At 33.9% G+C, this 25,559-nt stretch overlaps 1 protein-coding gene across 9 annotated transcripts in view; it reads right to left on the bottom strand.

Annotated features, from left to right (window-relative positions):
• ATRX (ATRX chromatin remodeler) overlaps positions 1-25,559 on the bottom strand; it is a 236,711-nt gene that overhangs the window by 138,171 nt on the left and 72,981 nt on the right. For 6 of the 9 annotated variants that reach the window (XM_024746107.1, XM_024746111.1, XM_024746113.1 and 3 more), the window contains 8 exons: positions 25,232-25,287; positions 24,275-24,327; positions 23,263-23,387; positions 20,118-20,231; positions 15,864-15,973; positions 14,102-14,169; positions 10,716-13,798; positions 7,334-7,406 (listed from right to left, as the gene is read on the bottom strand). In XM_024746107.1, coding sequence (XP_024601875.1) covers positions 7,334-7,406; positions 10,716-13,798; positions 14,102-14,169; positions 15,864-15,973; positions 20,118-20,231; positions 23,263-23,387; positions 24,275-24,327; positions 25,232-25,287 — 3,682 coding nt within the window. The remainder of the gene's footprint in view (positions 1-7,333; positions 7,407-10,715; positions 13,799-14,101; positions 14,170-15,863; positions 15,974-20,117; positions 20,232-23,262; positions 23,388-24,274; positions 24,328-25,231; positions 25,288-25,559) is intronic. The other 3 variants (XM_024746108.1, XM_024746115.1, XM_024746109.1) reach the window with 3 other exon arrangements.

Below are 25,559 nucleotides of genomic sequence, written 5' to 3'. Positions count from 1 at the left end.
CACTCAGCTTGCGGGATCAAACCTGGGCCTCCTGCAGTGGAAGCATGAAGTCCTAACCACTGGACCGCCAGGGATTTCCCCAAATTAGTACCTTGATATAAACCTTTCTATGAAAAACTATAACCAAGGCATAATGATCTGCACCTAAAGATAGTGCTATTCATGAAACAATGATGAAGTCACTAAATAACCAAAAAGCTGAACAACAGTATGAAACTATTTTTTAAGTCACATGTTCTACAATGTTTGCAGTTAATGAAAAACATCACTGTTTTCATAAAATTAATATCAAATAACTTTTAAAAAAAATCTTAGGAGTACGAAAATAAAAGCTGTATGAAATCAAGAACCCACAGTTTATTAACAATTTATACATGGGCTCAAATTACAAAATGTGTATTCCCTGATTTTATGTAAAAATCTAAGTCAGCTTTAGAGGAAATTTTAACAAGAAAAAATTTATTAACATTGATATAAATTTAGAAAATTTGATCATACTAAATAGCTCAATATTTTTATAACTGAAAAGTAAAAACAAAGACTTATGTGTTTCAATTTTATTTTTAAAATTCAAAGTAAAAGGGCTTCCCTGGTGGCGCAGTGGTTGAGAGTACACCTGCCGATTCCTTCACTTAAAAAAAAAAAAAAATCAAACTAAAAGAAAAAGACAATACAGTTAGAAAAATGAACCTTTTTTGCTAACACTAGAAAAATCCAAACTCTCCTTTTGGGCGGGGGTGCTTTTTCTCATCTAAAAGTCCCATTACAATATCACCAAAGAATAGAGAATAGGAACAGAAGGCTGAACATAATATTTATATCTTAAGCAGAGAGATCACCACTAATGACCATATTTCTTTCATTGCTGGGAATTCTAGCATAAAAGAGAGAGCTGGTGGCAACTGTAACCAGTTTAGATATCTAAAAATAGATCCTATCCAGTGTCTAGACACCTGTATTATACTTGAGTTACAATACTTACCTGCACTATAAAGACAAAATAAATTGAACAAGAATTACCTTAAAATTGCCAGACATTTAAAACCCTTACTCAAACATGAAACAAGTAAAATACTCATTTAAAAAGCTACCTTTGTTTTTCAAACCCAATAAAGGAGAACTAAAGCAATTTTGCTAACCAAATAGGACCATCATGAAAGAAAATTCACAGAAAAAAATTATTACAGATTCAGCAAATTTGTATAGAGAACATATAAAGTCATGTACAGAAAATGAACATTTGGAAAAGTGTTTAAAATAGAAACCAAAGTCATATGTCAAAGGAACGTGAGATATACTCATGCCATTAATCTTTGCTGAAATCAGGTAAACAATCATCAAATATCTTTATTAGCATGAACAATATCCAGGAATCATTAATCACTTCCAAAAATATGCTGGATTAACAGCACAGAGCCTGCATCAAAAAAATACGTATGACTTCCGGGAAGGTGGCGGAAGACTAAGACATGGAGATCATCTTCCTCCCCACAGATACACCAGAAATACATCTACATGTGGAACAACTCGTACAGAACACCTACTGAACGCTGGCAGAAGACCTCAGACCTCCCAAAAGGCAACAAAACCCCCATGTACCTGGGTAGGGAAAAAGAAAAAAGAATAAACAGAGACAAAAGGATAGGGAAGGGACCTGCACCAGTGGGAAGGAGCTGTGAAGGAGGAAAGGTTTCCACACACTAGGAAGCCCCTTCGTGGGCGGAGACTGCGGGTGGCGGAGGGGGAAAGCTTCGGAGCCAAGGGGGAGAGCACAGCAACAGGGTTACGGGGGGCAAAGCGGAGAGATTCCTGCACAGAGGATTGGTGTGGACCGGCACTCACCAGCCCGACCGGCTTCTCTGCTCACACGACGGAGCGGGCGTGGCTGCGAGCTGAGGCTCGTAACGAACGGCGAGCCTCAGGCTTGTGCAAGGTCACGCCAGCCTCTGCTGCCACAGGCCCGTCCCACACTCCATGCCCCTCCCTCCCCCCAGCCCGAGTGACCCAGAGCCCCCGAATCAGCGGCTCCTTTAACCCCGTCCTGTCTGAGCGAAAAACAGACTACTTCCAGTGACCTACACGCAGAGGCAGGGCCAAATCCAAAGCTGAGCACCTGGGAGCTGTGAGAACAAAGAAGAGAAAGGGAAATCTCTCCCAGCAGCCTCAGAAGCAGCGGATTAAAGCTCCACAATCAACTTGACGTACCCTGCATCTGTGGAATATATGAATGTCAGACAACGAATCATCCCAAATTGAGGAGGTGGACTTTGAGAGCAAGATTTATGATTTTTTCCCCTTCTCCTCTTTTAGTGAGTGTGTATGTGTATGCTTCTGCTTCTGTGTGAGATTTTGTTATGTATAGCTTTGCTTCCACCATTTGTCCTACAGTTCTATCCGTCCGTTTTTGTTTTTAATTTTTTTCTTAATAATTAATTTTAATAACTTTATTTTATTTTACTTTATCTTCTTTCTTTCCTTCTTTTTTCTTTCCATCCTTCCTTCCCTCCTTTAGACAGTAAATCATCCCAAATTGAGGAGGTGGACTTCGAGAGCAAGATTTATGATTTTTTCCCCTTTTCCTCTTTTTGTAAATGTGTATGTCTATGCTTCTGTATGAGATTTTATCTCTACAGCTTTGCTTCCACCATTTGTCCTAAAGTTCTATCTGTCCATTTTTGTTTTTTTTTAATTTTTTTCTTAATAATTACTTTTAATTTAATAACTTTATTATATTTTACTTTATTATATTTTACTTTATCTTCTTTCTTTCTTTCTTTTTTCCTTCCTTCCCTCCTTGCTTCCTTCCTCCCACCGTCCCACTCCCTCCCTCCTTTCCTTCCTTCCTTCTTTTCTTTCTTTCTCCCTTCCTTCCTACCTTCCTTCCTTCCTTTCTTTCTTTCTTCCTAGTTCTACTAATTCTTTCTCTCTACTTTTTTTCCCTTTTATTCTGAGCCGTGTGGATGAAAGGCTCTTGGTGCTGCAGCCAGGAGTCAGGGCTCTGCCTCTGAGGTGGGACATATCTACAGTGCTGGACACCCTATGCCAAACAAATAGCAAAACAGGAAAACAACCCCACCCATTAGAAGAGAGGCTGCCTAACATCATAATAAGTCCTCAGACACCCCAAAACACACCACTGGACGTGGACCTGCCCACCAGAGGGACAAGACCCAGCCTCATCCACCAGAACACAGGCACTAGTCCCCTCCACCAGGAAGCATACACTACCCACTGAACCAAACTTAGCCACTGGGGACAGAAACCAAAAACAAGGGGAACTACCAACTTGCAGCGTGCAAAAAGGAGACGTCCAAACACAGTAAGATAAGCAAAATGAGAAGACATAAAAACACACCGCAGTTGAAGGAGCAAGATAAAAACCAACCAGACCTAAGAAATGAAGAGGAAACAGGCACTCTACCTGAAAAAGAATTCAGATCTGGAGTGGTGGGATAGGGAGGGTGGGAGGGAGGGAGACGCAAGAGGTAAGAGATATGGGAACATATGTATATATATATATAGCTGATTCATTTTGTTTTAAAGCAGAAACTATCACACCATTGTAAAGCAATTATACTCCAATAAAGATGTTTAAAAAATGAAATTAAATTTAAAAAAAAAGAATACCTACACCGAGCTAGTAGGGAAAAAAAATAATCATATGCATGTTTTCCAGTCTGAAAAGCAAAGTATTACCAAATGATAAAATACTTGGAAAATTTGAAGGCTACAGTGTAGTCCCACAATAATTAAACAGAACTTCTATTAACATTGGGTAATTTCTTTAAGCAATCTCTAAATCAAATTTTGCTTCAATGAAAAAAAAATCATTTAACCCCACTGAGAGAGAAATTATGAGAAAAATTATGCAGTATTTGTAGACCCAACTAAGCATTTTTCAACTACGAAGTAAATACATGTATCTGTGTGGCAGGAGAGGGTATCCATATAAAAACCTCAGCTTTTAAACAAAATTGGGATTAGAAAAAAAGAATGCTGATTTAGAAAAAAATATAGCAATCTAGTTTTCTCCTCTTAAAAGCTCAGTTTTAAATATTTTCCATGCCCTGTGAAAAATACAAATGAAGAATATTCTTAAAATATTTCTTTTTTGGGAGAAATGGATTCTTCAGTGACTGTTTTAGTATGCAACCCCTAAAGCAAAGCCTGGTTTAATAATCCTCAACACTATCACTGTTGAACTTGAATACACTACCATCTTATAACTGAGGCTAATTCACAGTGCAGGTATTAAAATATAGGACATTAAATATCCTTTCAATGAAAGAAACAATTTCAAACATAACTAACAGGTATTTGAAAGGCAACATTAACATAATGGCACATTCAAATAAATGACTTTAAAATTACATGTATAATTTAAATAACCTGACAAACTGTTTGATATTATTATTCTCCCTTTCAAAAAGTACATAAAGTCTAAGCTATAAAATTTGAAGTAAATTCTCAGTTATACAAAATTGAAAGTATAAAGTTCGTCCACTATTTAATTTTTTCTAAAAAGCTCAGTCAAAAAATCGTAAAAGTTAACCTGTTATTCAACCTATAATTCTTGTCATTGTTTATTAAATAAATGCAATTAAATAGAAATTACTTTACAAGTTAGACCACTCTATCTCACAACAGCATACATTTACTTTCAAATACGAATGATACTACATAATAGACTAAATACATAATAGACTAAATACACTAAAATAACAGAAACTTATTTATTCACACCTACTGAAATATTCAGAACATGACTAAGTTCTTTAAATGACCTCAAAAGCTATTATAACTTTAAAACAGAAAAGATAAATAATGGTGAAATCTGTTGTAAAACTTTCACACACATATATAAGTAAATATGACATATATAAGTACATATGTTTTGGGAATTATTACTTCATCAATTTTAGAAATATCAAAACTTCTTTGGCTACAAACTAGCCTACATATCTTGGTTCTATCAAATTCTTTCAACTCTCATGAAAAGATGGATTATAATTAAAATTAAATGCTTGAACAAGCAAAAAGTTTTTCAGAAATTTATTGCATCCAAATAGTTAACCATTTGCATTAATACACTATTTACCTCTCCATAAACATTAACACTGAAAATGTATTACAATACTGCTAAAAAGGCAAAGCATACGCAATTTATACACAATTACACAATTGTGTACAAATTTATACACAATTACAACATGCTGTCTACCAAAATACATCCTACTCAAAAATGTGAAAGGTAAAAATAATTCCAAGACTTTATCATGATCTGAAAACAAATTTTTAAAAGTTGCTTAGTGCATATGCAAATATGCTCAAGTACGCTGTCTATACCAAAATAATTCAAGAAGGTATTTGTATCCCCATCATTAGATAACCCATGGGTATTAGATACCTCATTGGTATATTGGATATGAAACAAGTTATTAATGGCATATTTTATAAAAGCACACTAAACTGAATATAAAGAAAAACATGCTCAAGGTAAAATTCAATTCTTCTCAAAAGTACTCAACAGGGCTGTATTTTTTAATCACAAATGCAAGATGGAATTAAAGATACCTTTCAATAAAATAATTGCCAGTTACAGAGAGATATGATCAAGTAACTTAAAAGATAAAAATGATATTTATATTTTGACAAGCTCTAACACAAATAAAAAATTATCATACCTTAATGACACTCATTTGGTGTTTAAATATGAAATTAAGATTCTAACTCATAAGTAAATTAGGATATAGCATGTTTTAAGCATTATTAGCCTTTCAATAACATTTAAGGCCTTAAGATTTACAAGAAAGCAAATGGTAGCATAAATAAATGAAGAGGAATTAAAGCATTTTAAAAGAGAATAAAATTTTAAATGCTTTCATAATCTCACTGTGATCATATCATATACTATACAAAATGCCTGATGAATAAAATGTATGCCTTCACCATTCCATTATGGACCCGACCCCGATCCCACAAAATAATTGGATATATATTTTTAATTAAAAAATAAGTAGGTAAAGCAGCATCTGAGTCTTTGTATCTGTGATTAAGCTCTATTCAAAAGTGCAAAATAAAATTGTTCATTCACCTTAATAAAAACGCCCTCCTGCTAATTAGGAGAATGCTGATCTTTGAAACAGAAAAATCTATCAGCACCAGCAAGATATAAAACAGCTAGAGTGACGGTTGGCCCCACAGTATTTACCAACTCAAAGTTAATTCCTTACAAAATTATGACACAAAAATTACATGTTTATTTTCGTGTTTTCTTAATTATTAGAGTTTACTATTAGGAATAAATGGATGGTTAATACAGTACTATGTAGTAAAACCTCAAGTCTATTATAGATTTTTTGGTGCTAGAATTAATCAGAGAACATTTCATCCAACCTTTTTGTTTTAAAGAACAGAAAATTTTGGCAAAGAGTAGTTAAGTCACTTGCCCACGATCACACAGAAAGGTTAAAACTAGAAGTCAGATATTCTTATCCCCATTATTCCAAAATTCAATCCACTACACCACACTGTCTTCTTGTTGAAGATTATGAGTGTGGGGGATCCTGTAGTCCAGGAAGCATTTAAAAAATATGTAAAAACATTATGGTTATACTCTTTAATACCTTTGTTTTCTTTATTCCTCATTGCTAGAATATGGGTGTATCTTTATTTTTTTTCTTCTCCCAGCTATTCCTTAGTTAAGTCAATCTGTACAGGCTACACTGTTCCCATATAAACCTATTAAGTATTCAAATTAATACTATCATACTGTCTACTTCTATATTATTTGACAAACTGTTAAAATCTAAATCAGTCTAGATACTTTACAAATTCATACTTATTTTGAAAGCAATATCTTAATCTTAAACATCTTAGCAGTCTCTTTTTCACTTTGAACAGGTTTTAATGAATAGGACCACCACACTGGATGGCAATTTAAAACAATAATCAAATATTGAGAAGAGAGATGTCTGTTGTCACCAATTTATTGAGATATGATTTACTTTCACCAATAAAATAATCTGTCAAAATTAAAATATTCTCAAAAAACTATCACTAAATTACATGGAAACGTAAAAATTGACAGTGCTGTATTTATAACACACCCTATGCTAGGTGTGTTACTATTTATATTTACTTTCTTTTAAGGTTTCTGAGTTTTAGCCCATTTTCTGGCCTTTCTTTCAAACTTGCAGGAAGACTGTGAGCGAGTCTTTCTAAGGCAGGCACTCCTGGTTTTTAAACCTGCTTGTGGTTCCCTTGCTGCTGTTTGTGCCCACACCTAGGGTGTGTTATAATCTTTTTAAAGTCCTTACAGATGGAATCATACCTATTCTCAGGATCATTGTCATCGTCGTCATCATCCACTGTGACAGGCATTGATTTAGATAAGGCTTCATCTCCTTGAAGGAACAAAAGTGTACTTAAAATTAGCTTTAAATTATCTTTATAAGTAAAACCATGTAAAATAAAACTGAAAGCCAAAAACTTTAAAACAACTAGTGAGTTCTAAACTATACTCTGGGATCCAAAACATGAATAAAAAGGATTTATAAGGAAAGTACAATGGGGAATTTAAGAAGTGCCAGCAGCAAAATAATAAATAGTTGGATGTTACATATTTCAAAGTTCCTTCCCAGAGCACAAGAATTTTAAAACTCATCCTTCGCAGTAACAAATCTTTTATCATTCACCACCATATTAGCATAAGTTTGTGGCTAAAATAAGCTTTGTAGTGATCCATTTTAAGTTTAAAGTTAACAGATGTCTAATTTTTCCTGTATCATTGAAGAACTTTTTAAAATGCTATTAATACTTGGTAGTACCAAATAATTTTAAAATATACCTGAATTTGTATGGTATCCAGGAGTAGAATCATCCAGAGATATATTCAAGTACAGTAAAACTTACTTCCTTACAAAAAGCAACGTTTCTATCCTTTGATTAAAACTATAAAGAGATTAAGATTTGTGCATTTCACTGTATGTAAATTTTGCCTCAAAAACAAACTTAAACATTGTACTCTAGTTAACACTATATACGCTGAAGTAACCAGGGAGAATTATGTTAATGTTTACCATTTACTTTCAAATGCATCAAAGATTTCAAGGGCATTACACTGAGTGAAAAAAGACAATTTCAAAAGGTTACACACTTCATGATTCCATCTCAAAATAACAAAATTACAGAGATGGAAATCAGATTAACAATTGCCACAGGTTAAGAATAGAGATATGCTAGGGAGTGTGCATAAGGGGTAGCACAAAGGAACTTGTGGTAATGAAAGTTCAGTATCTTGGTTGTCTGTGGTGGTTATATTTACAAAGCTACACGTGATACAAATTTTGCACAGAAATATATTTACAAACACACACACACACACACACACACACACACACACACACAAATGAAGGAGTACATGTAAAACTGGTGAAATCTGAATAAATCTTCAGTTCCCTGGTTCTGAGATTGCACTATAATTATGAAAGATGTTACCAATGGAAGGAAATTAGTGAAAGGCATACAAAACCTCCCTGTACATTTTCTTGCAACTTCCTGTGAATTTATAATTATTTCAAAATTAACAGTTAAAAGGGGGGGAAAAGTTAGGTACACTGATGGATAGATAGGATATATAGATAAGTATGTGATAAAGCAAATACAGTACAATGTTAACTGTAGAAACTTTTCTGCATATTTAATATTTTTTCATAATAAAATACTGGGGGAAAATATTCGAGAAAAAATCCCATAAGGAACACAGACACCTACAGGTTCAGGATACAAATATGCTAAATATAGAAAGGCAATAATAAATCTCACAATATCTTAGCAAACTCACAATAAATACCTCATTCAAACAGACCAATATTCAAATGAAATATTACTAGTGATATTACCATTGTTCCTCTTTACTACACCTTTGAAAATGTTACCCATCCTTCAAAGTCAAGTTCAAATGCTACCCGTTCTTTTAAGTCTTCCTCCAATATTTATATTAAGTGGCTCACTTGCTATTTATCACACAGCCCCATTTTAGTTTTATATCTTTCTTCTGGTATTTTTTTTAAAAAATGACTTATCTATGTCTATCTTGCTCATTGGACTATAACCTCCTAGGATGGTGTTCTTCATCTTGGTTGGTCATGCCATGCCACAATTTCTAGGAAAATGTTGTACCCTGTAACAGGATACCCAACTATTGCTGAATAAATTGGAATCCTCTAAATTCATGGGAGCAGGGGAGGCTTTTTAAGAGCTCATAAAAACTGTCACCTAAATTAAGTTGGACATATTAGGAGAATAAATAAATTTAGCAACTATTATATTATGTTTTGAATACAAGTCCACAATCTCATACACAATTTGAAAATCCAAAAAGTTCTCAAAATTTAAAGTTTTGTAAGGTGGTGCCAAAGTTCATTTGGCAGCAAAATCTAATCTGAACTGTTTATTCCTCTTACATGTAAATGTTCATATGTTTTGCTGTGGAAATACTAATGTGTTTGATTATGGGGCCTCAGGACCTACTGGGGCTACTATATAATATATGATAACTACTCCATATTACCTTCCTAAAAACAAAAGAGTTGAAAATCCTGAAATACATTAAGCCCCAAGAATATCAGGGACTGCGGACCTGTAGTTAAAACAGCCATACAAGCAGAACTCCATCTAGGTATCTGATATAGCAGAGCATTAAAATGAGTATACCATGCATATCCCACTTGGTTTTCAAACCAACTCACTGGAACTCCAAAAAAGGGATTTAAAGTTTTACTAAAAATCAAGATTCAAGTGCATTCCACTAAAATCCAACTGGGATAAATGGAAAATCACAACAAAAGGAAAGAAAGGAAAATTTTTTAACATTTTGCTTGTGCTGGGAAAACAGTTACATAAGAAATCTACTTTGTATTTTAAAATTAATTTTAAGTGTCCCTGGTTAACTGATGGGTTTTACTGACTTAAAAAAAAGACAATATGACCAACAAGTGTACATTTATTATACAACTGATTTTTTTTAAAGAACTGCCATAATGATAAATATTTTTAATTTTTTTTGGGGGGGGGCGTATTATTGACCGGTTGACCCAAACCCTAATTGTCCTAGTGCTCTATCTCATCAGGGTAGGGTAATCCACCTACTTTCTGGATTTCTTTCTTCCTCTATTTTGTTAGTGTTAAAAATGGAAATATCTTTTCATGTCATTAGAAAAAAAATTGATGAGCATAAGCAAAGGGTTTCAATAAATAAACTTAAATTTTTCTGAGGATTTCATAGGACACAAAGTTACTCTGCCCAATTTAAAAAGTCAGATGAATGGCAAAGCAGTTAAAACTTTCACACACATTATATCCATACCAAGCACTCATCTCCATTACTTGAATAAATATCTACTGAACTACTAGCACCAGTCTGATCTTCCTTCATAAATTACTTTTCATTACTCCAAATAAAAGCATTAAACATTGATAAATTTACCCAACACACTTGGTATAGCTGATACAGAATACTAACAATGCTGCAAATACCTCCCAATGATGACCAAAAAATGGAGAAAAGTTTCTAGTAAATCTCTATAAAGAATTTTTAAATGGTGTTTTCCTAAACAGTAAGTAACCTTGCGTTTGATTGACTTCAGAGAAAATTAAACAATGTAGTTATTCAAGAGGGAGAAAGTACAAATTTTCTATTTATTTTCTCATACCTGAAGATTGACAAAATCCAGTATGTGAAGACAGCACTAAATTTTCAGTCACAGGCTTTATTTTCTGCTCATCACTGCTCCCCTCACCTACAGAATTCTGATCATCATCTCCTATATCAGAAGAAGATGAGGAAGAAATGTCAGCCTGCTTCCTTTTAGTGCTTGTTCTTAAGGAGCTTCTCATTTTCTCCTTCATATTGCCTGCCTTCTTTTTAGCTGAAGCTCTTTGTTTCTTCAGCTTTTTATTATCTTCGGAACTCTCCTCAACATCAGAAGATGATGAGCCATTTTGTACTTCCTTGGTATTTCTCTTTGAATTTAAATTTCTTCTTTCCCTTAATTCGATTCTTTTTGGTCTCTTATCAGAAGAATCACAGCCATCTTCTTTCATGGAATATTTCTCAGTATCAGATGATGAACAATCTTGTCTCTTCCTTGAACTCTTTTCAGGTAAGTTGCACCTTTTCTTCTCTCGACTGGATGTTCCATTCTTACTCCTCTTATCTTCGGAAGAATCACAACTATCTCTTTTCCCTGGTAACTTCTCAGCATTATCAGATAATTCATCCTTCTTTTTAGAAGTTTTACCTTTTATTTTTTTACTCTTCTTTTCCCCATCAGTCGTGTCATTCTTATTTTGTTTTATGCCTTTAGGAAAATGACAAATTTCTTCTCCTTCGGGTAATTTCTCAGTGCTATCAGATGATGATTCATACTGTTGTTCCATCTTAATTACTTTTTTCTTCAAGTCTGTAGTTTTCTTTTCTTTTTCTTCAGTTCCCTTTTTGCTCTGCTTGTTATCATCTTCAGAGGATTCATCACTCTGTTCTTTCTTTGGGAACTTCTCAGCAACATGAGATAAGCCACCTTGTACTTTCTTACACATTTTGGTTTTCAGATACTTACTCTTTTCTTTAGTTTCAGCAACCTTTTTGTCTTCTGGAGAATTAAAACTCTCCTCTTTCCCAGAAGAAAGCTTATCAGCACCATCTGAGGAAACACTTGGCTGCTGCTTCTTAGAGAGTCGATCTCTCAATTCCATGAGAGTCTTGTCTTTATCAACTATGCCTTCTGCTGAAGAGAAATTCTCTCTCTCTTCTTTCCTTTCAGCATCATCAGATGATCCTTCCTGGGCAGTCCTCAAACTTTTCTGACCTTGATTATCCATTCCTTTTTTGCTGTGTTTTTCATCTTCAGAAGAATCATAATCTTCTTTATTTGGAACTCTTTTTGTTGTTGTTCTGGCAGCCCCAATTTTACTCATACTCTTTATCTCCTTTTCTAATTCTGAGTCATAATTAGAAGATTCAGACTGGTTTTGTCGTTTCTTTTTAGAAATTATAGACCTTTTAGCTGATTTGCCTTTTTTAATATCAAAATCTGAGCCAGAAGTAGAACTTTTTCGTTTCCTTTTTCCTTTATCATCTTTTCCTGTTTGAGTCTTTACATCATACAAAGTCTTCTCATGATTTGTATGAGGTTCATTAATATCAGTATCTGAAGAAGAACTGTGACTCATCCTGGATACTTCTTTGAGGATTGCTAGCATTTCATCAGAATCTGAATTTTGATCCACAGTCTCTGACTGCTTAGATTTAGGCAACTTATTAGGTTTAGGATTATCTATAGCACTGTCAGAAGAATTCCGCTTATCCTTTTTTCTCATTGAAACTGATAGTTTTTGTTTCTCCTTAACGGTGTCATTATTTTCTTCATCTGAATTAAATGTTGTAGGGTTGGTTTCTGTCTGTCGCCTCAAGGGTGTAGTCTTTACACGTGGGGATCTTCGAAGATCAGATTCTTCTGAAAGTAATGGAACTTCACTTTCAACCAAATGCTCATTATCATTCTTTTCCTGTTCAAGTCCACAGTTCTCCAGCTTGGGGTTCAGACAAGAACTTCTATAGCTATCTTTATCTTGTGGAACTTCCTGACAATCAGCACCTTTAATTGGGGAACTAAAAAGGGAAACAGGGGTGAGTTTAACATATAATTCTTTTGTTACTTTAGCTGTTGTTTTTGATTTAATACCTCCTCTGTTGTCTTTTGAAGTAATATTTAATTTTACAGAACTCTCCAGTTCTTGCTCAGTTCCACTGTTGCCATCTCCCTGATAATCTGCTGAACTCTGAACTTCCATAGCAGTCTCAAGATTCTCAAAAATGTCTTCTGGAACTGAGGAAGGAACAGACACAATATCCATGTCTAAGTCTTCAGAAGTGTTAGCAGGTTCATACTGAGGTTCTTCTTTTTTATCAGATTTTTTATGTTCACCACTGGGATTTTTATTTGCTCTTTGTTCCTCTACTGCAACACTCTGATCCACACGTTCACTATCTACCTGCTTTCTTGACAGTTTAGCTTCTGATTTTGAAAAATCCTTCCTTTCCAAAGCACAGGGTTTTTCCCCTTTTCGTACTTTTGTTTCAGACTTAGCATCTATGACTTTATGCTCTTTGGTATTTTTCTCTTTGTTTACAGCATCCAAAGCTCGAATCTCTGAATTCAAATCTTCTTCTAACGCAAGATGAGCTTTCTTGATATCAGCCAACACAGATTTAAAAGCCTTAAGCTGACGTAACTTTGTAGCAGAATTGATTTCTGAATTATCCGTTGCCCGCTTCAAAAACTTAACGTAACTGGAGTTCATGTTGGCAGTAGTCTCAATCAGTTTCTTTGCCTTCTTAATCATCTCCTTGGGCACAATTAGTGCTGAATAAGAGTAGGTTACAGAACCAGAACATGAATCATCTAATTTCTTTTCTTCTCCATTACAATTTGAACTGTTTTTCTTTGGAGAAAATCTGGGTGTATGGTCATATACTTTACTACTCTTTTCATTGTCAACTTTTATCTTCTTCTTATTTTGTTGCAACAACTGTTCTAAGTTTTCAAATACGCTGTTACATGCTGTGACCAAATCCAACAAAGGCTCCGGGCGACAAATGTAGCAATGCCATTGGTTGTTTTCATCCATTATTGTAGACAGCTCCTTTCGACCAAGGTTGCGTAGAATGCATTTCTTGCAGAAGGCATTATGGCAAAAGTCACAACAAATCAAGTTTCCACCTTCTGCACACCATCTGAAATTATTTAAAGATTAAAATATTATTCTGAAATGAAACACATTTTAAACCTTTACAGTATTAAAGCAATTTAAAATTTCCTGGCAGCAATTTTAATAGCAAAGTAATTTTGGTTATTTACTTATTCTTTATTAGAAAATTAAAAGACATAAACCAAGGACTTCATGGAAAAGACAAACCTTTCACGAAAGATATCAATGACGATACTATAAAAAATAGATCTAGTAACAGACTATGTAAGAATTTCGCCTCAAAAAGCAGACAACACTGAATTTTAGTTCATCTTGATTTATTACCTACCTACACTGTTCATCCATTCCATCTGAGTCACGGCTAATATCATCACTCATGTAATATTTAAAGCAATTCTATTAAAACAGAAAAGGGAAGGGGGAAATTTATTCAAAACTGTTAACATTCATAAAGGAGAAAAACTTTATTTTTTAAGTCATTAAAAAAGTACAGGGAATGTGTGTGTGTGTGTGTGTGTGTGTGTGTGTGTGTGTGTGTGTGTGTGTGTGTGTGTGTGTGTGTGTGTGTGTGTGTGTGTGTTTTAGAGAATCAAAGCGATAACACTGTATTAGCCCTATTAGTACTTTCCAGACACAGGAATAGCTCAAGAAATTAATTCCTTGAAATAGATTTCCATATCATCAAGTACCACTTTTCCTTACATAAAAGTTGATAAAAGATTTTGGTAAAGCAAATTTCTGATCTCATATGACTAGCTACCAAAGATCTACATAAAAATGTATTAGATGTTGCTATTAGTTAATAATAATTTACTAGTCATCATATATAAACAGCTACTATGTATAGAGCTGAGCAACAGTATCCTACATTAACCCATATTATCTTTAAATCTCAAATACCTACTGTGCAAGGTAGGAGGTACTACAGCCCAATTTGAGAGAAAAGGCTTTGGCTCATTAATATGTAACTAAATCTCCTAAAGTTATACAACTGAAAGAGGCAAAACTGGTATTCAAATCCAAGTCTGAATGACTTTAAATTCCTTTTCACTGGGACTGGAGAAAAGGGAAGGTTCCATGCCCACTGATGAAAACTACTGATTACTGAAATGGGCTAGGCACAACAGACTGGCCCTTAAAAAAAAAAATACCAATCACGTATGTAAGAAAAGAGAAAAGCAATGCACATTACAAATCCAACAATATAAAATTCAGCTGTCACAATTTAAAACTAGAAGCTACAACATGTACCCTAAACAGGCTCCTGGCTGAAATGAATTCAAGGAAAGGAGGACACAAATTACTAAAAGATGGAGTAAATTTAGTACATTTAAGGAGGTCTACATCTACCAAAAATTCATACAAGATCTAGAACTGGAACTCTAATTAAGGAAAGTCTGGTCTGCCCCTGCAATTCAAGGAGGCATTTTATTAGGAAGCAAACTAACAAAGGATTAATTTTAGCAGTAATATGAGTTGGGGAAATGATAACCTTGATATTATAGATATTTAAAATTAATTCCAAGGTATTACTTGTAAAAAAGCTTACACAGACTGTTAAAACTATCTTCAATACATATGAAACATTTTTAATTCTATTATCTCCAAATTATGTCAAAATCCTGCTCCACATGGAGAGTTCAGATTTGGGTAATTAGGTTATGTAAGAGGGAATGTTATAAAACATGTGTGTGCACACATATATACTCTGCAGTTTCCCAAGACACCACACTCTCCCTCACCTCTGAGCCTTTGAATACCATGTTGCCTCTGGCCTAGAATATGCTGAACCAATCCCACTTTGCCAAGCTAATTCCTATTTATATTTCAGGTACCACCTACATCATCTCCATTATAAAGCCCCCCACCACCCAACTCCAAATTACAAAGGCTTCCTGTGTGTTCCCAAAGTACACAGTAACTTCCCTATCATAGCACTTATTGGGCCTTTCATGTCTGTCTTCCCCACTACATTATATGTCCTCCAATGGCAGAGACCATTTCCATCTTCATCACTGTGCATCAAAAGTCTGACACATGTTAAGCATTCAAATATTTGTGGAATTAATTATCAACAGATCATTACATACCTTACAAATAAGTACTTGCAGTGAAGGATGTCTATAAATGGAATCTTTTTGAAAATGATTGACCTGTTGTCCACAAGCGGTACAGCTCACAATCCCATGAAGCCCATCTTCTAGGAGAAAGGAGTGACCATTATTCACACATATACACACATACAAAAAGATATATACTTTAGTCAGCATTTCCCAACATTCGAATTGAAAATTAAATACCTCATAATCCTTGAGAAAATGACATTTTGGACACAAATACAAAGGTTAATAATTTTACAGACTTACTAAAAAAATGACAACCTTGACAAATTGCAGAGCTAATTTGCTCCCTTTTACAGATACAAACCCTGTTTCTTACAACTTGATATAACATGAAGAGACTCCATAAAAAAAGTTCTAAAAATAGGGGTCAAGAGCTCTTTTTCATTTTGCTACTGCTTCACAAAGAAATTCAGGATCAGTTCTTAAAGAATGGGGAAGTGAAATATATGGAATAGATTCTTTTGTAACCCTGTACTTAAGTTAGGTATGCCATAAAGTTTTTATTCTCAAAATGGAATTGTCTACACAGATCCTTTCAATATTATGTGAAAACCTGCTAACTTTATATTACCAATTTCCTTCCTAAGATTCCCTTCAATACTATCCACAATCCCCATTAACCTGCCTTTTTTCTATGTCTATTCCATATCGGCACTATTATTTCCAAATAACGACAAATAAGATTTGCAGGTATATCTATCTTGACAGCAAAACTTCAGAATGGCTGAAGAGCCATTCTGTTTTGACAGAGCCCCATTCCACAGTTTCTGCAGAAAAACAGATGGAAGATAACCTACACAAGAATAAAGGGGACCTCTCCTGCCTCACTCTCGTCCATAGTTCTGCACGGTGCTTCACAATCTGAGCTGAACATTAGAATCAGCCAAAGAATCTTTTAAAAGCAGGGACAGCCATTCCCACCCCTAACCCACTGAATGGGGATCTCCTGGACACGTTTTTCTTTTTTAAGTTTTACAGATGACTCTGATGTGCAACCAAGACCTTGATCCAAATAAGATGGTAGATTATGATTCAAAAGAGGCCAATGAAAATGCCTGCATTCACCAAAAAAAAAAAAAAAGGTGAATGACTTAAAAAAAGAAAAACAAACTGTCTCTATCCCTAAATAAAAGACAAAACAATAAATACATTTCTCACCTTTTAATTTTGTGTTTTTCTTAGTTTTAAGATCCAAAGCACCATGGACCGAAGCATTATCACAAATATCTTTATTTGCAAAAGTTTAACCAAGGTATAAGGGCACCATGATACTCTTCCAGAAAATACAGAGAATTTGAAGACCTACTATATAAGCTGCTAATATTTTCCTTTAAATCATATTCTCCTCCATTAGTTTTGATCTTGAGTATTCATATATTCTGTATTTCTTTTAACATAAATAAATATACAGTGTGCTTTTTCATGTCAAATAATGATTGCATTCACATAAACAAGGTAACAAAAAGCTGGAGTTTGAATGCTCATCCACTGTTAGATAATATTAAGTATCTTCTATGTGCTTTTGCACATATATCACTCAAGAATTTTAAAAAACTAGGTGATCCATTGGAGACTTTCTCCCATATGTGCACAATGACTCATATAAAGGATATTCATTGCAGTGTTAATTAGCAAATTTGAAAAATTTGAAAATTAGAAATAATTTCACATCTGGAAAATGGATAGTGGTTTACTCATACAACTAAATTCTACAGAAGAGCGAAAAATAAAAAAACTAGATTGTACATTTACTGATATAAATAGATGTCAAAATCAATACTGGATGAGAAATGCTACAAAAGGATATATACAAGATACTACTTTGTATACTTTTAAATGAAAAATAAATGCTGTAAGAATAAAAATATGTAAAGAAAAATATAAAAACATGCATGGAAACACCACACATGCATACAAACGTCAAATAATCACAACCTGAGGTGTGAAAGGAAGGATATATAGATGAGAGTAGGACTAAACCAATTAGTTTAAGTGAGATCTTATTTAAGTGAGATCTGAAACAAATATTGTAAAATGCTCAAGTGTTACTTTAGTATACATACTTGTTTCTATGCATGCCATGTTTTAAATTTTTATTTTTAGCTATGAAATATCTTCACGATTATAATATATATAGTGTATAAATGGAAAAGAGGCATTTTCAATTCTGAGCTCAATACATTTTATCAGTTTTAAAGAAAGAACAAAATTATTCTGCCATATAGAAAAATTAGGTGTAAAATATGTTTTCTAACAATTAAACTAGGGAAAGGATATCAAAATAGGCTATGGTATTTAAAAAACAATGGCTCCTGAAATGATCAATATCTTTGTGTTTAATTTTGTTTCAAATCATTATAAGATTATTTTATGTATAAAGTTTACCTTCTTGACAGTTTCCTATATTAGACTTCAATTTTAGAACTAACTTTCCTAGGAAGTTTGAATATTAACTAGAAATTCAGTACCTCAGATCACTAGTTTATTCGTACATGTGTATATGAGTAAACATAGTTAAATTTCCTGTGTGATTTCCGACAGCTTAAAGATGTAGCAAATCATTAAGACAAAAATTAACATGAAAGATTTTAAGTGCTATTATATGGCTATAAACATACATTTTCCCTAAAGCACAATATAAACATTCTTACACAGAACACTCAATAAAATGTTCCAGAGACATATCAGCTCAGACCAAATACCAGCAGCATAGTAAAGTGTCACTAAAAACACCCTCCCCAATGACTGTGGTTCTTTTTTATTCTCCTTTTAGCTGTTATCCACATTTGAGACACTGACTGCTCCAGAGTCCCTCCCCAAAAGCCACCAATTAGATATTAATTTTGACACAGTACACTTAGTTATCTGTCTTCCCTAGAGGACCCATAATCAGAAATAAAAAGAAGGAAACTCTTACTACTGGTCCTTATCATCACCTTCTACTTGCAGATTCTCTTATTTTAAATACTGTTTAGCTTTGGTGAGCTCTGTTGTTGCAATGGCAGTTTCCCTACTATGAATTAGATTCTCAATGAATCTTCCTTATGCTTGAGAGGGGTAGAACACCCCCTTGTGGACAAAAGACTAAACAACATTTCCTTGATTTTCTCTAACAATCTAATGAATTATTGAATCTGAAAACCTATATATATATATATATATATACACATACACACACATATATACATATATGTGTATATACACATATATGTGTATATATACTATAAACACATATATATTTTACTAGTACCATCAAGATATCACATAGCACTGAAATTAAAATCTTCACAAAATTTCACCAAGAACTATGCTATAATTTCACAATGTACATGATAAATATTTAACAGACACGCTTCCATTACACTTCTATTTAGAAATTTAGTGTCATGTTCTATCTTTTAGAGATTCATTCTTCCTACAGTAATGGATTCTGACTCTCTTAATCTGCCCAAAAAATACATACAGGTACTATTTTAAACTCACACACAAACAAGTGGGACACATACTCCACTGTCGTAAATTTTTAAATGAATCCTCCTTATGCTAACTTTCTACAGATGATTAGCCAATGGTTGTGTGTATAAGTGAGGGTAGACATACAAAGGGAAAGGCGGCTCAGACAGATGGAGGGAAGGTTACTAGCTCTAGTTCCCATCTCCTTCCTACTCATCTCTGCACTGATATCCTTAGATCAATAGATCTCTGACTTGAACGCACATAAGAACAAACTGGGGCAGAGTCTTGACATCATCCTCAGAAATTCTAAATTGTTATGAGTGGAGTCAAGGGACTTGCATTTTTAATAAGCACCCCAGGTGACACTAATGCAGATGTCCATCACTCTGTGAAACAATGTTTTAGATATGTATAAAGTTACCTGAAGGCCACAGGCAAGATTTTATCCAAATCTAAAATTCTTTCGGGGTGAGAGGGAACACATGGTATTCTGGCATATAAGCATTACAGAACTAACATGTGTAAGAAGGAAATAGTAAGCTTCTTGAGATAACTTAATAGCCACTGAAGGCAAAGGCATTTTGATAAATGGTGTTTAACCTTTTCTGCTTCAGAGCTCAGAAAGAAACAGAAGTTATTTTTAAGTAGTGCTTTTAAAAAACAATGGGCAGAAAAGTGGAGGTATTTTTAGTAAGCACATCAGATTTTCCAATATGGTCATAAACAGCACTTTAAACTCATGTTTTCATTTTCACTTGTATTTACCTCCGCGTTTTTTGAGATTTTCAGTTTTCATTTTACTTCTGCTTCTAAATTCAGGCCCTTTAAAATCATCTTTGTCTTCATTCAGCACTGGCTCTGGTTGTACAATCACTGTACCTAGAATGATTTCATTTAAAAAACCATTACACATATTAAATGTGCAAGTGAAGTACAAGACTTCAGTTCAGATAAAGCCAACATTGCTGGTACATAGTTTTGTTTCTTTCAAGTTTTCAATATTTGTATAAGGACCTCTCAGGAATAAATAAAACAGGGAAATAGTAAAAGGGCCAGGTGTCAACAGATTACTTTTTGGAATATAGTTCATAAAAATGGGGGGGGGCAGTATTATGTACTGATTCATAACAGAAATGTGTGAATAAAGTATAAAGCCTTAGCCCAGTTCTGAATTTTATACTGCCTATCACAAAAGCTGTTCTGAATATGAACATCCATGCTAAGTTCCACAGTTTAAAAAATAAAAGGATCAGAAGAGAAAATTTTTAAAAGACATCCTATTCTTCTCATAAGCCAAATCATAAATGCAGAAAAAGATTTTTAAGGGGTTGTTTTATATTGCTTTGGGGGAGGATAGTGGGGGACAATGTGAGAAGTTAATTCTGCTATTACTGCTATACCTATTCTGTGGCATTTACCAAATAATACATCCAAGTTTCAGTACCCTGCAAAGTCCTTAAAGAGTTTTAAACAAAGACTGCCTTAAGATACTTAAGCTCAAGTGCTATGACAATAAATTGCAGAATGAGATCAATTGTTGGTCCCTATGGAAATCTTTTAGAAAGAATGTACTTTCTTAGCTATAAAACATGTGAACTGAAGAGAGAGGTTGCTAATTTAAGTTTTCATTTTAATCTCTCAAGAGCAAATAAAGCAGGGGCATAGTAAAAAGGGTCCAGGTCTCACATTTACCTACATTGCTGGGCTTAGTAATTGGGCATTACTGACAACAATTAAGAAAGTACAGTCATCCCTCAGTATCCATGGGAGATTTGTTCCAGGACCCCTTGGATACCAAAATCCGTGGATGCTCAAGTCCCTTAAATAAAATGGCATAGTATTTGCATATAACCTACGTACATCGTCCTGTATACTTTAAATCATCTCTAGATTACTTATAATACCTAATACAATGTAAACACTATGTTAATAGTTGCCGGCCAACGACAAACTCAAGTTTTGCATTTTGGAACTTTCCAGAATTTTTCTCCCCAAATATTTCTGATCTGCAGTTGATTGAATATGCAGATGTGGAACCCACGGATACAGAGGGCCAACTGTAAAATCTGGTAGTTGTCAGGGGCTGTCTCCCTGAAACATGGGTCTATGTTATTTAGCGAGCAAGTTTTAGCAAGGTATAGCACCTACTTAAATGAACTTCTGAGTCTCTGAAAAAAGGGGGGAAATAGGGCACAGAGGATTGAGTTTTTACAAACTGGTAAATATAAATAATCTCCACACACAGAAAAAACCTTTATTCACAACAACCATTTCACATATATACTCTCAGAGAAGCCCTGGCATTTGAAAAAAGCTAAAGATTTATAGTTAACCAAAAAAAACCAGATTTCTTTCTGAAGATTCTTCTCTAAATGGAAGCAAAGCAGCAGAGTGGAAAGAGCACTCACTAGCTTTGGATTCAGGCAGACCTGGCTTCAAATCTTAGCTTCTCAATTTAAAGCTGAAAAAGTTCCTTGAGCTCTGTATTTGTTCTTTCATCTCTACAAATAGAAACAGTAACTACCTTACAGCATTGTTTTGAGGATTAAATAAGTTAACTTTTTAAGAGTCTGGTACTTACACATACTCAATATAGTATTATAACAATAATTATAATCAATCAAATTTAACCTTATGAAACAGGTCTATTTTTGGTTTGGTGGGAGACAATTACACTTAGTTCAGGTTCGTAACATCCCATACTAACTCTCTTCCACAATATCATTAAAACAAAGACTGGTATTCCTAGTTCTTAGCTCACCCAGTGGCCATCATAAGGACTCCCAGTGACAACCACTGAGAATGTAATAATCCAAAGTGAGTCACTGCCTATGGGACTCAGACTCCCATGTTAGTTGTTTCTGCCGTAGGCCACCAAAACCATTACATAAAATTGTCACAGATGATTTTCAAAGCCAAGTAAATGGTAGGCCCATCAATTTTCCTTCTATCTCTCTTCTTTCTCTCATTCCTTTTCCTCATTTCATTTCTCATCTATTATAACTCCCAATTTGTCCTAGTAAAGCAATGTATTATTCTCCTAACTCATCATTTTTTTAAATTTCCATAATCAAAAAATGTGTCACATAAGCATAAGTAGAGAAAGAGAATAAAGTAGTAAACACTGCTGTAAATGATCTGTGAGAATAAATTTGAAAAATCTGCTAAGAGCCTTTAAACATATTATTCAATAAAGAAAAAAATCTAAACTGTTGATTTCTGAAACACTATGAAATTACCAAGACCCTTGTCATTCTCTCATCATGTAATCACACTGCTCTCAGACCTGGGCTATGAAAAGTCCAAGATTTTCATTTGGCTTCCCCCCTCCCACCCCTGCCCAGGCCCCAATCTAATCAATGCACTTTTAAGGTCAGAAATGGAACGGTTGAGAGGAAATGTAACAAGGCGTTTTTGAAAACATAATTACAAGAACTATACCTAAGTCAAATTTAATAGGTAACTTCAGCTTTGCGTCTTAGGGAATTTAAGAATGCAGTAAGACTAAACTAGACTTTAAATGTTTTCTAAAGAAGTTTTCAGAGTATTCATTATGTTTTTCTATAAAGCAAACACATTAAAATTTACTGAACCAAAACTTAATATACTAAACTTTTAAACCAACTTCCACATTCAAGTATAATTTGGAAAATAAAATCCCTTTTCTAAAACCCAATGGAAAGAGAAAATAAGTCTTTTTCTTATCAAACCTGACTGAATATTCTAAATTTTGAACCTCAGTAACACACATTATCATTACCATACTAATACATTTCCAGACCATCACTATCAAAATATTAGGTTTGGTCCTTCACACACAGCTTAAAGTAATCAAGTTCCAATTTTATAGTAACGACATTTAAAAATGCATTTCAACTTTAACTTCATATGAAAAATTAATACACTTTACCTTTTGGCAAGCTTTGCATAGTAATATCATTTTCTGAATTTTCATTAGAAGCATCTTCATTTACAGTTTCATCCAAAGGTTTTTCATCATCAGATTCTACATACTTTGTTACAATTGAAGGTTTCCTATGAGAGAATTAAGTCCACAGAATTATGGACATTTCTGCTATTGGAAAAACACCCAAGTAACATAAATAACATGTTTAGATTAAGCAGTGGCTCTTAACCAGGGATACATATCAGAATCACCTAGGGAAGCATACATCTCTATACCATATAACTGAATATTATGATTTAGTATGTCTTGGGAGGATCAGAGCATGTGCATTCTGAAAAAGCTATGAGGAAGATTTTAAAGGGAACTCCTATTTAAGAATCACTACTTTAGGGAATAAGTTAATAACAAGCAAGCTGTGATTATTAAGAGACATTTCCACTGGTTCAAAAAAGTAAAAGTCCAATAGAATAAATTGCAAACTTCTAATACAAACTACACTCCACAGTTATATTATGCATTACATTATGCTTTGAAGTAGTTTCAGTTGTTACGTACAATTCACTTTGACAATTTAACAGAGACAAGTATTTGAACCACTCTTTGATCTTCTTATAACTTCCTCATCACTATGATGGCTACCAGTCCCCATCCTAGACAATTTCATATAACCCTAAAAAACTCATATTGCCTCATGAGGCATTCAACATTTCATTTCCCCTTTTCTCCTTGTTTTTAAAGCATATATATTATCTGACAGAAATTATCTACATATTGCCAGGGCCACTAATATATAATAAATCCCCTCCTGGGAAATTTTTAATTAAAATTAAAAGTCAAGTGATGGATACAAGAGATTCATTATACTATACTGCCCTTTTAAAAATATATATGTTTGTATAAAATAGTTTACTGAGAACAGAGTGCTTTAAGTTTAGAAAAAAAGATTATTCTAAGAAAAAGAAAATAAAACAACCTGAAAAAGAAAGTAACTTTTTTCCCTTCAACATCAACCAACCTCTTTGATCGTGATGATCCTGATGATCTGGATTTTTCTGAAGAGCTAGCTCCCTAAATGCGAGAAATAAATACAAAGGTGAGTAAAACTCTCAGAGAAACATCCCTACAATTAACTGTTTCCCTGTACCAAGATGTCTAATATAATGATAGAATGAGATATAATTATTATGCCTAAAGTATTTTTCTAAAAGGAACTTCAAAAACTAATTCTAATTTACTCTCAAGTTTCCTTGATTTAAGATTAATTTTTTTCATTAAATTGTTACTGTTGAATTTTGAGGTACAGAAGATGATACACTGCTATATCATGATCTCGGCCTAAGCCAACAAAGACAAAACAAAGGTGCAGAGGTAATCAGATCCCAACAGGGGCAGAGAGTTTTAAGGATCTAAACATGTGTCACTTTCTCTATCCTAACATATGGCACAGAATACCTTCTACAATTTCCTTTGAGATACTAAATTTACCTTGGTTTTGCCAATATAATCAGTATATTTTATTGGATTCAATTTTTTACACTAGGTGGGAAGAATCCTAAAACTGTAGTGTAGGCTGGGGTATCAGATGAAGGACCTCAGGATGGGTTCCAATAATACTGCTTAAGAGACTCTAAAATATTCAGTTTTGAGAGATCTCAGAACCATGGGGTCATGTCCATAACAACCACCTTGGGTACCACTGTTGCAATATAATAACACTCAAATACCTATCTGTTAGCAAGCCTTCAGTTGTCTGACTTTAGCTATACAGCTGAAGCAAACCACAACAATAACAAAAAACAATGAACACCATCAAAAAGTGGACAACGACCCAAAATGAAGTACTGTAATAATACTTGGGTATAACAGTAAACTCAAACACATGCATGTATTAAATAAAAGCAACCTGATGACATACTCTAGTTGATTAGCATTAATTAATAAATATATTTTAAATGCTTCAAATTATTCTTACCTCTTCCTTGCTGTTTTCCATCATATCAGAGTTATTTCCAGAACCACTGACTTTATCTTAAAAGAGAAGAAGTAAAAACATTATTTATCTCTTTGGTGCATTATCAAATAGAACACCAATACCTACGATTCCATGAACTTATTTTTCAATCTATGTAGTACGGCAGTATTGGCAGTACTTTACTCACATTAAAATATAAGAGTTTTCTATCAACTATACTCCAATAAATTTTTTTTAAAAATAATATTGCTTTGGTTAAAAAAGAGTTTTCTGAGTGGCATGGACATATATACACTACCAAACGTAAAATAGATAGCTAGTGGGAAGC

The sequence above is a fragment of the Neophocaena asiaeorientalis genome, unplaced genomic scaffold (assembly GCF_003031525.2).
Source record: "Neophocaena asiaeorientalis asiaeorientalis breed wild unplaced genomic scaffold, Neophocaena_asiaeorientalis_V1.1 scaffold51, whole genome shotgun sequence".
NCBI lineage: Eukaryota > Metazoa > Chordata > Mammalia > Artiodactyla > Phocoenidae > Neophocaena > Neophocaena asiaeorientalis.
This window is presented reverse-complemented; position numbering and strand designations above follow the sequence as displayed.